At 37.4% G+C, this 12,228-nt stretch overlaps 1 protein-coding gene across 1 annotated transcript in view; it reads left to right on the top strand.

Annotated features, from left to right (window-relative positions):
• DPYD (dihydropyrimidine dehydrogenase) overlaps positions 1-12,228 on the top strand; it is a 334,066-nt gene that overhangs the window by 220,683 nt on the left and 101,155 nt on the right. The window contains exons 15-16 of the mRNA XM_050307196.1: positions 5,073-5,141; positions 7,573-7,656. Coding sequence (XP_050163153.1) covers positions 5,073-5,141; positions 7,573-7,656 — 153 coding nt within the window. The remainder of the gene's footprint in view (positions 1-5,072; positions 5,142-7,572; positions 7,657-12,228) is intronic.

The raw sequence follows: 12,228 nt of genomic DNA, 5'->3' as shown, positions 1-12,228 counted from the left end.
AGAGACAGTGTTACTGGTGTCAGTGGATGGCATCATTTACTTCAATGTTCCATTATTAAATTGATAACAAGATAATTCCTCTGCTTCTCAGGGACATGACAGGTTTTACAATTGTTAACTTTCTTATTGCATGGGATTTGATGTTCTAGGTATTTTTTAATAAGAAGCTTATTTTTATTTCAGTTGTGCAATAAATCGAAATTTGCAACAAGAATGTAGAGAAAAAGAGAAACCAGGCTGGGTGCACAAGACATCAAAATCAGGCTGGTTTCTGGAGGGTTATTTTTGCAAGAGCAAATGTTTGTGCTTTTGTTGTTTTTCACTGCTGTATATGTAAGCATATTTGTGCAATACAGAATATTTGCTGCAGTTACCTTGTACAGTGGGTACTTACAAGTGTTCTATACGTAGTTAATTCTGTATGGATGATTTTGGAGAGGATCTTTTTGTCAGCCAGTTGCCATTTTGAAAAGCAGAGGACTGTCGTAAGTGGCACCGAGTAGGAGTAAGTCTCCAAAAAGTTTTCTGCTGGCACAATATGGCATACCTGGGACTTGTCCTGGACCTGCAAGAGGCAGGGTTACAGAAGAAGGCTAGTGATGTGAGTTGTTAAGGTGTAACATCTGTACCAACCCAAAAAATCCTGTGGTGCTGTTGGTATTCCCTTGCACTCTTTGCTGTTGAGACTGCATCTAAGAGCTATTTGTGAGGGCAGAATCTGACCTCTGGTCAGATAATTTGTTTGACTTGCATGTGAGAAGAGCTGTGAGAAGCCCATATGAGCAGGTGTGTTTTCCATGTAGATATTTACAAGATTATTTATCGTGTCATTGAAATAGCTAAGAAGTGCCCTGTAAATCATTCTTGATTAACTTTTCAACAAGCACCTGGTGGACCACATGCTGTTGTAGCTACACATGTCCAAGACCTTCAGGAAATCCTGTGAGTGAGGTCAGAGTGAGTTGGCCTGTTACAATGCGTGGGTGAGAAAGGTGTGGTCAGAACTGAGCGTATGTACCCCTCATTCGGACAGATGGGGATTTTAACGCTGTGAAACGGTGATTCAGCTGCCAAGAAGTTCTTAGTACATTGGTATGGATGTAGGTCTCTTTTCCACTGGTGAGTGATAATATTATTTTTGCCATTGTTTTAGAAAGATTATATCTTCAGTGCTAAGTTCCTTCTTGAGGAATTCCTGAGGAATTTTGATTAAAAACGTTTGGATTTGTTCCAGCTAAGGAGGTCCTGTGGCAAGGCTATACTGTATGTTTTTGAAAGAAGAAACATGTCTTGAAAGGCAGATTGAGGTCTTTCCATCTGGCCCAAGTAAAAAAACCTTTTGAAATTTATATTGATCAAAATAATTTTTGGGGTATTGAAATCTGGTTCTTCATGTTGTCTTCAATCTCTGCACCCCCTCTTTACACAGCAATTATCCTATTCCATATCTCTGCTTCCCAGACAAGTAGCTGTTAAAAATGCAGTCCTTCAGTCTTCTTGAAAGCTCTTCTTGATTTTACAGCTTTCAGGGGAACAGTCTCTTAAAGATTTTGCTAAGACTATGTTTTTTTCAAGGACTGCACACATAAAAAAATACTGGGGATTTTTGCAACTGTTTGAGAAATCAGAAGGTGGTGCATGTTGTGGCCAGCAGCAGTGCCTAAATGGAGCATCTATGGACACTTGATGCAAAGCTGCCCTCAAGTCTAATACAGCAGTGAGAAAGGACAGATAGGGAAGAGAAAGCAGAAATTATATCAGTGGCTGAAGTTCTTGAAGTGCAGGGAGATTACACATGGAAGAGTAAGTTAGGAACAGATACAGGCTCTGGCCTGTGTGAGATGACTAAAATAAATTTGGTTCTTACAGGCGTGAGGGTAGGGGATTGCTATTGCATTCTGTTTCTTGGGAAGTTTTCCTAAATTTGCAGCAATTGACAGTATTCACATTTAAATCCAAACCCCTGAGATTTTTTTTCAGACTGTTTGAGTGTACTGAAACTCCCTTACTCCCTGCAGAGCAGTCAGTACAGGACAAATGGTAATTGTCGACCTCGAGTTTTACTGCTGTCTGGCTTTAAATAGATTTTCTCAGGATTGTCTGACCCAAAGTAGGCCCAGTTATTTTTTTTTCTCCTTCCTTTTGTTTTGCAACCTCTTGCAGTGAATTCTGTGTACTATGAAAGAAAGATCACTTGAAAACATTCACAGTGACAAACCTCATCCTTTTTATTTCTTTTAATGCTATTGCATTCATGAGACATCCCCATAACGATAATGGAAGAGAAAAAAAAAAAACATTCACAAGGGAAATAGATTCTAGTTTAAGCTTCCAGGGGATTATTATAAACAGGGAGAAAAATATTTTAAGGATTAGGAGAAGTACCTTGTCAGTGTTCTCTTAAGTAGAACAACTACTAATGCATTAGTTACAGAATTGTGTGAAATGTAGCTTTTTGCGAGGTGCTTTAGCTACAGTATATTCATTTTATAATCCTATCCTAACCATACCCTCCCTTTTCCATCTCCCTTCCCTCCAACAAAGAAAAAAAAAAAAAGTTTTATTGTGGACCTTTTTCTTCCGTGGATGATCAAGAAAATGCTGAACACAGAACAGTGTCCGATGTTACAAACACGTGTTTGTCCCTTTCTGGGCACTCAGAGAAATTGTGGATCACCGTGTGTGGTGTCAGGGCATAAGGACCTTGTCTGTGACATCTGTCACAGCGATGGTCGGGGAGGAGCAGTGTCGGCAGGGCTGCTGCGCTCCTCGGCGCGGGGCAGAGCAGGCGGCACCTCTCGACAACAGGCAAAATAGCAGTTTGGATGAACAAGAGGAGGGCACAGCGCATACCAGCTATGATTTTGATCTGGAAAAAGAGAGGACCAGGGGTCCCACTGTGCTTCAATCATGCATGGTACGCAGGCAGCCCACACTCAAGCTATGACAAAGCTGCAATTTAGTCAACCTTCATTTACCACTTACTACGCTTTAGCAGCAGCCTCATTGTGAGACCTGTCAGTAGCCTACTTTTGTAAGCCGGGCAGCGTGGTGAGGCCTCGCACTTGTGGCTCAAACCACTGTAATTAGGCTTATGTCAGGTTGCCACTGCAAATTTCAGGAATCAGGAGGGAGGTTGTGCTCTCCATGGGTGCTCCTGGGCTGGGCCATATGTTGGACTTTCAAGAGATACCAGCTGTTTGGGGCCATTAAAGTTGCAGGGGTGGTAATGGGGTGCGTGGCTTTGTAGGCACCAGAGATGTAAAAAAAATAAATAAAAAATTTAGCAAGAAGAGGCTAAGAAGCTGAAATGTGATACAATTTCTGTTTATTACTTTCCAATAAAACCTTTGATTTTTATAACTTGTTATTCTTACTTTTTTCTTTCTATTCTTTTCCTATGTAGTAGGAGATAATAGTCTGTATTTTCTTTATAAATTCTCTTGTGTGATTTTAGGAGTAGATTCAAACCTCAAGCATCACAGATAATTCCCCTAAATGTTCACCTATGATAATTTTTTCTTTTTTTGTCATGGTACTGATCATGGATACTGATTCCAAATGAAAAGATTGTAGAGGCATTTTGGGGAAGAACAGTCACTTGAGGAAGGGCAGTTTTGTTAGCAGAGTGCTTGAGGATATGTTTCCACCTAGGAATTAAGTTATAAGAGAACAGTGTATGAGGGAAAGTAGAATAAACTCCCTACTATTTTAAAGTTTTGATTATTCCCTTTGAGATCATGGTTTTCCTGTGAAGAGTCATGGCAGAAGTTTAATTTTTGCTTTCAGTTATTTTTGTTATTGTAAACCACTGCTTCTGTCAAAAGTATGTACTTAATTTTAAATGTGAATGCTAAAACTAATCAGTATTAAATAAACATGTTGTCTTAATTAACAGCTCTTTGAAACATCACAGATCTTGTTCCTCCTCTTTTGTATACTCCCAGCAGAATTTTCAAATTTCATTAATAACACTTGATGTAATGTAACTCAACTACTTATGAATATAGTCAACTACCCTTGTTGTCTTACAACTTCCCCTGATGAAAAAATTTGATTTGTTTTAAAGCTCAATTGTGCGAATTTCTGATATACTTTGGATTTTGACTGCAAGTGTGAAAATCTTTATCAAGTTGTCAGTGTCTGAGCTGTAGGGTTGTTTTGTTTGTTTGGGTTTTTTTTTTTTTTGCTTTAGTTAGTTTAAAAAAAGCATCAATTTGACAAGATACAATTTCTAGCTAAGTTCCAGTTGCTTTATGTTCTTCTCATATATAACTTCTTAAACTGATTTTTCACAATTTTTGCTTTTAAAAATATTAGAGTAATTTATAAGAGATTTCTGTTTATTTCCAGAGTACTCAATTTATCTTAAATATTCAAATAGGACACAGAGACAAGGCAGGCACTTTATCAAATGCTTTCCTTCTCAAAAGACTCCTATCCTGCTAACACCATCTAGAAGAGTGGATGGGTAGATAGTCTGCAAGTAGGTGGGTGGTAGATTGATTGTGGAGATTCATCAGAGCAAAACAATGGAAATAATGGAAATAATGATGATAATAAGTGGTATTGTCATTTTAAATGAATAGAATGTAACCTCACCGCGTCCAATTTTCTCCATAGCTGCCTTACTTTTTAAAGTGCATTTCCTTCCCTTCTAAAGATACTAAATATCTCATCTTTCTTATGGAGATAATTTGGGAGTTTGCGGTTGCCAACACTTGTGTGTGTTGAACAATTTTTCTACACTGTGCTTTCCAGTATTTGTCTGAAATGAATGAGTCATTAACCCTCAGCATTATGGGGATAATCGAGAGAAGTGTTATGATGAGGGGGTGACAGATTAAGCCTGTCCCAGATATCTTAAAAAACAGGGATACAATACATGAGTTTGTATGCTGTGTCTCATCCCCAGTGAAATCTGCTGCTGTATTTCACTGTAGAGCTGGTGGCATGCAGCTGGTAGTTCCCATGTGCGGGTTGTGGCAGTTAATGCCTGGAGTCACAATAACGGGCTGTATTACAAAACATGGTAACATGGCTTAAAATGACTGCATGTATGTTCTTTACAGATCCTGATTGCCAGTATCATGTGCAGCTATAGCAGGGAGGACTGGACTGAACTTTCAAAAATGGCTGAGGTAATGGTTTCCTAATTGTTTCTGCATATTTTTTTTTATTCTCCTTAAAAACAACAGCTGCAGTCAGGAATTTCTTGAAAGAAACAGATTCAAAGAGAAAAATGAGAATTTAGAGCTTGTCCATTATGATTTGTTTATTCTGTGTTTTCATTAAAATGATGGAAATGTAAATTTAAAGGAAATCTGTTCCATAAAAATGGTCCCTTGGATTTTTAAACAGTACCTGCAAAGCCTTTAGTCTTTGAATCTATATACCTTTTATTTGCATTTTAAGCAAACTATATATTATGACGGATGCCCTGATAAAATTTAATTCTACCTTTGAGAGCCTAACTTGATCTTACCTTGCCTACAGGCACACTAGTTTGACAGCACCAGAAGAAATTTTGAATATAAAACTCTTGAATATTTAAAGTATAAAGGGCTCATTTAATGCTATTCTAGTTTTAATACAGACTTTCAAAAATGATAGCTGAGAAATCCAGCATATATAATAGCAGTCAGCAGGCTTCCTATAATATAAATCCAGTCTTGCAGAAATGCAAACAGACTATGCACCTGAAATTTCTATTCAATTTGAAGGGAGAAACTATTTAATAACATGTACCTGTGTCCATGGGGAGTAGTATAAGAAGTACTTGATTAAGACTGCAATAATTTCATTCAGAAAGGTGTCTGTATCAGAATGGAATGCAAAATTGTTATATTTAAATTAAACTTTGTTTTCTGCATAAATTGTCTGGAGGAAATAAATAGCATAGTATTAACAAATTTAAGCAAAGGGAAAAAAATATAACTTGTCGTTATTACTAGCATTAGCTCAGATTTAAATGTTTTGTAAATATTAAATATTTTTTGAATTTGTGTTTTCATATGTGTGTGTTTGGACATTGTTGTTTATTCAGTGTCCTAAACCCTCCTATGTTGATGTGGGACGACACTTCTCTATTTTCTTTGAGCATTTTAAACCTGTGAGGAAAAAAAGTCACTCTGGGGACTTAGGGAAGTGAAATTAAACACTATCAGTAGTTAGCTTGGTGATCTTCAACACTATTACAATTTATACCTGAATTTAACTATTTGACCATGAAATAATTTTTTGAAATCTGTGCTTGACAGGAGCAGTGCCACTTTTAAACTGACTGAGATGAATAGCTTTATTGTGCCATTTGCTCCTGTTTTTTTTGATTCGATGGTATTGTTATCCAACTTTAAGACAGATATTTCCAATCCGTGCTTGTATTTGTGTTACCCCTTTACAAAAAGTGGTTCCTGAAATGCCGTCAGTGACGTGTAACGTATGTGATACAACATTCTTCAGGAAAGTAGTTGTTGGTGTCCGCTCTGTGAAGAGCAGCAGGCTGGTTTGGGCTGCTCTGGAATGCACAACTGAAGAGCGGTGATATTTAATTGCATGCGTAGGATCCTACCTAGGAGGTAATAGATGTGGCTTTCCGGAGAGCAGAAGCCCCAGAAGGTACTGCAGTGCCTCTCAGCAGGAGGGCGACCTATTCATACGAAAGGTCAGCTTGTCAGGGAGGCCGACAGCAGCGGCAGCAGCGCGGCATGGCCCGGCTCGTGGAGCTGGCTGGAACGTGGAGGATTCCTGAAAGTGATGGATGGCTTCTCCCCTGCTCACGCACTTGGGGAGTTGCTGAACCATGGCCACACAGCAGGCAAAGTTACTGCAGTTCAATAAGCAAAAACAAAATGCAAATGCAAAACAAAATCCTAGTTAGAGCCACGTGGAAGGAAGGCAACAGGAGAGATGTTTGTCTCAGGCAGAGCAGTTCAGCAGAAAGGAAGAGAAGCGTGTCTTTGTGATGCCCTTGTACAACTTGGCTCCTTCACCTTTTTAATTGAAACTAATAGAGGGTGATGAAGAGAAATTAGCACAAACAATATGTTTGTATAGACTTTTTTTATAACTCTCTTGTTCTTCAGAAAGAAAAATATTTAATGTCAAAAACTATGGCACAGTACAGATGCTTGCAGAAAATTTGGAGAATAATTTCATTAAATCAGAAAGGAAAAATTTACTCCTGAGTTACAGTTCTTCAGAGCACAGCAACACCTGTGTAATACTGGCTGCCAAACCTCTTTCAGTGCTGCTCTAAGGCCCTGCAATTACATTCCATTTTTTTAACATTTTCCAGAACCAACTCTTTATTGTCCTTGTCTCTTTTTAATTTATTTTTTACTTTAATTTCCTTAATCGTTTTTGGAAACCACATCAGTTTTTGAAATTGTTGTCTGTAATGATCAACGCGTTCTTTTTCAGGGTATCATAACCAGGGTATCATAAGCTTTCTCTCTTTAAAAAATAAAATGTCTAAAGAAATCTATTTAACATGAACAGTAAATGCTACAGGAAAGAGTACATTACTTGAAGTTAATTCTGCATTTTTTTTTCCTTTTACATGTTTCATAGGTTGCTGGTGCCGATGCACTGGAGTTAAATTTATCATGTCCTCATGGTATGGGGGAGCGAGGCATGGGACTGGCCTGTGGGCAGGTAGGATTGTAACTGCAATCTCTTTAATGTCTCTTCAGCAACATTGATAGTGACACCTCAGGGGGGAAGACACAAGCAGCAGATTACTTGCCTGAGATTTTTAGGTTGAATGTGTTTAAATATTTAGTGCTAAAAAGAAAAAAAAATACAGAAATTGAGAATGTACAAAATGCTTAGTTTTGCTAGAACAAAAATGCATTACTTATTTGACAAGGAACACGATGAAAACAAACAATTTCTGAAAAGCACTTGCACAAAATTCGTTGGTTTCCATTTCAGTACCCTGTAGGTACCTTTTGGATCCCAACCTAGTAACTGCTGTGTATATCAGTAATGATTTTGAAGGATGTGTGATATACACACGATTCATTTCACAATTTTTAACATACGAACTGAACTGTCTTGTAGAGTCACGGAAGAGGGCGTAGATTCTGGTAGTACCATGTACAACTAACATCTTCTCTTATAAGATCCTGTGTTCTGTAACCTATAGATTTGTTGGTTTATATGATTTAGGTTGGAATTACCTGTGCCTGATGTCTCTGCCATGCAGAAATCTTTTGCAGTTTATCAATACATCCCATGATTTCAGTTAGGAGAATGTGTTTTGTTGTGCCCATGAGAAGAAAATAAACATGTACAAACCTCAATTCCTGTACTAATATCCCTTTGAAGTTTTCAGGTTTTTGCATGTTTTGGTCATAGTTTGAAATTTGTTTTGGCTCTGAAACATGACCAAATGTGGTGAATTGTAAGTCTCTGAAAATCTTGGTTCATGGTCTACCAGGAGAGATTTCCAGAGTTTGACCATCACAATTTCCGAAATATGAAATCTATTTGATTTTCCATTTTACTACATTTTGGGGAGAGGGTAAGAAGACAAGGAAGAAGATGCAGGGAGGGAATGATGACTATATACCCTAAAATCAACATGCTGTTATTCACGTGACCCCTTTGTAGAGGGCATCTTAATTCATCCCCACTTCCTCAGTTAAACACAACACTTTTAAGAACTGAAGTGTGGTTGGATAACTAAACCATTAACTGTCCTAAGCTAGGGATCAGTAGGAACTGTCGTCAGTTCAACTATGGACACATTACAGGTAAACCTGTATCACAGCAATACTGTCAGGAACAGTGAACTCGACATTTTACTGTTTTCTGTGAACAAAATTATGTCAGTCTGGTCCATGCTATAGATTATTGTTTTTAATGAAAGTCATTCAAATGCTTTTCATGGCCAGTGGTCATTTACTGGAGTTTTGATTAGAAATGGGAGAGAATAAAAAAAAAAACCCTCCAGGATAGCAGTAGCAAAGCAGTAGTAGTCATTATTAACTTTTTCCCCCCGAATTTCATTCAACAAAAAGTGCTATTGTAGTCATCTGTATAAGTTTTTGAAGAAATTCTCACCCTTCACTCAGCAGAGTCTAACTCAACAGTTTGGCTTGTCCCTACCTGAGATGGCAGTGCTTTGTAGAAGGGTGTAGTTTGGTCAGGAAGATCTCTGAGGGTTTCCCATAGAAACCGAAACAGGCTCCTTTCAAGCATGGTTTTGGGTTTTTTCTTTTTTTTAAGGCATATGTTATTTCCAGCTTTCACTGGTTGGAATAATATATGCATGTGGAGTTGCTTAGATGTGCAGTCAGTAGGGAGCTGTCTGGTTACATGAGTTTTTACATATCTTTCAGCTATTGTAAAATCAGAGAAGCAAATGCAAAATCTGAGCACTCAGGGCTATCGTGTGGATTTGTGACTCTCCATGGAGGAGATCAGATCCATAAAGCAAGAAGAAGATTACTTTATATATACATATATATTTGTATAATAATAAAATTTCTGTCTTTCCCATACAATATGGATATTCTGTGGGATGTTTAATATATGCTACTCTTGCTTAAATACATTCTTTTGTTTTCTTAACTGTCTTACCAAAATGAGAGCTCAGAAAAGACTTTTTAAATGAATAAATGAATAAAATAAGCCATGTTTAGAGGGCCATATCCTAATGTTCTTCCTCAGAGTTGGCTAAAATTAAATTATAGTGACTTTAAATTTAGATTGTTGAAGCAAAGGCTGGGGATAAACTGGATAAAGTAGAGGCATGTGCAACAAGATTTATCAGTAGCCCTTCAGGGGGCTTAAATGTGTGGTGGCCCCTGGAGGCCCCATCATAAAACAGAAAAGTGCTAGAAAGTATTTTGACTTTACTCCTAATTTTTTTTTTTTTCCCCAGTGCTGAAATCAAATAGGTCATACATGGGTGGTGTGGGGAAGAGAGGGCTCATATATGCTCTGGAAAAAAACTGCCACTTGATATCTGGAAGTCAGGGCATGAGGCTTTGAGAGGCAGAGCAGCTTTCCCAGTTGTACACTGAAGCAGGTTTTCTTAAATCTTTTTGGTAACATAATCCATGTCTTCATAGGAAATTTTTTCAAGGATTAGGTCCCTTTCATGCCTAAGCACATTAAATCCTCAGGAAACTACAGAAATTGCTGAGATAAAAAATAATGGCAGGAAAATGTGTATTTTTACTATTTATATTGTCTAAAATGTTTTGTCTTTTGTTGTTGTTTAAAAAGAAAAAAAGGCAAGGAAAGGTTAATTACACTGTCTCCTCATTCCAATTCCTATGGTGTGCCTAAGGGTAAATGTACAAATCTGGGAACATCAGATTTGTTTTTCTCTATCCTATTTTGTTACCTAGTCTCAAACACTTCCACTGTTTTATACCAACTGCAAATTTAAAAAGTTCTGGATATACACAAATTATAAATATATAAATTGATACTAAGCATAGCTGTTTGTTTAATACTGAATTACAGTTCTCAGCTTTTATTTGATTTTAATTCCAAGTCATTAGTGCAGACACTCTGGCGCCCAAACAGCGTAGCTAGCCAGAGGGTAATATTAAGAGGCATCTGTATTGCTGCCAATAAGTTACTTAAAGCTGGTTCTGTATAAAATGTCAATTATATTTACTAATACTGATTAATGATAATAAAGTTAAGGTTTGTATTCTTTTGTAACAATCTGCAACTGTATATAAGTGGATATCATGAAAAATTGTAATAGAATTTCCATTATTATCTGTAACAATGCTAACACACAAAATTTCTTTGAATCAGATAACCTATGTGTACAAAACATTTAAGAGTAAATATAAAGACAAAGTGGTGAACAGCAGATTATTGAAATTGACAGCTTTCCCACTGTAGCTCATGACTTCAGTAATTTTAGCATAATATTATGAAAATAATAAATTAAACCTATGAGATGGTTGAACTCGCATTTCAGTGTTTAACTAACTTCTGGTGTTGTATTTGTGGTGTATTTTTGTCCTTCACTGGAAACCAGGCAAAGATTTCTTTTTTTTTTTATTTTTTTACTTGTCCTTCTAAAAAGTGGTGTTGAATATTTAGAATGATTACTGTAATGTGAAATCAACAAACTCGAGTGTTTGCCTTTTTGTTTTTGGTCCAAAAGTCAGCAAGTCTCTCCAGCTGCCCTGATAAGAATGAATAAATAGTTAAATTGAGTCAGTAATCTGGGTTTTACTTTGCGTTTCTGCTGAATTTTGTTGTCCAGATGAAACCCGAGATCTAATAACTGTAATGTGTATATCCCTAGAAACATTAAAATAAGATCAATGAGGATGATTGATACCCAAACCCTTCAAAAATATCAGTGTTATTATCACTACTAATATCAGTGATATTATCACCAATATCCTTGGCCTACTAGGGAGTAAAAAACAGCAGAGGGAAGGAAAGAGCAACCTACAGGTACTTGAAAGGTAGTGATAAAAATGCTGCAAGAGTAGCTACAAAGAGGGAAAGATGATTCTCTGTCATGTCGGATGATACAGCAAGGGGCAAATTCCAGACTGAATGTTTCAAGTTGTGCCTTAGGAAAAAAATTCCCCAAGAAGACGATGGAGTTCAGGAACACGTTGTCTGGTGGGCTGTGTCCTTTCCATCTCTGGAGCTTTTAGGGCTCAGGCAGGCGAAGCCATGGCCAACCTCACTGGTGTTGGTGCTAGTCCCACTCAGAGTGGGAGCTTGGGCAAACTGCCCTCCTGTAGTTCAGTTCTGTGGTGCTGTGGGTTCACCTTGTTCAGTTCCTACCCAAAGGTACTTCATTGTTTGTGTCAGGACTAGGAAATGAGTAGTGAATAAAAGGAAGCACAAGGACTTGCCTGTTCACATGAGGTAATCAGTATGAACAAGGAGATCTGAAGTCAAAAGCAACAAATCTCATATTCAAAGATCTCAGCCTAAGTGCAAGAACAGAGATTCTTTATACTGTAAACAAACATTTTAAAAGTTAAAAACATCCTGGCTTATAAGTATTTCTTACTGATTAGTCATACTTTCTAACCTCCAAAATATAAAAAATCTTCACCTATCTCAGCATTTAAGTTCTAGGTTTGGGGAATTGTTGGGGTTTCTTAATTGATATTGAAGGCAGGACGTGTATGTCTCTTGTGAGCACTGAAATCCAGATCCTGGTGGTTTAACTATTCAGATCATATGTAAAAAGAACTTGTTTTGTGGTTCTTTTCTTACCTT

This window comes from Myiozetetes cayanensis, unplaced genomic scaffold (assembly GCF_022539395.1).
Source record: "Myiozetetes cayanensis isolate MyiCay16 unplaced genomic scaffold, myiCay2020 scf12, whole genome shotgun sequence".
Classification (NCBI taxonomy): Eukaryota; Metazoa; Chordata; class Aves; order Passeriformes; family Tyrannidae; genus Myiozetetes; species Myiozetetes cayanensis.
The sequence above is the reverse complement of the archived record's forward strand: the minus strand, read 5'-3'. Positions and strand labels throughout refer to the sequence as shown.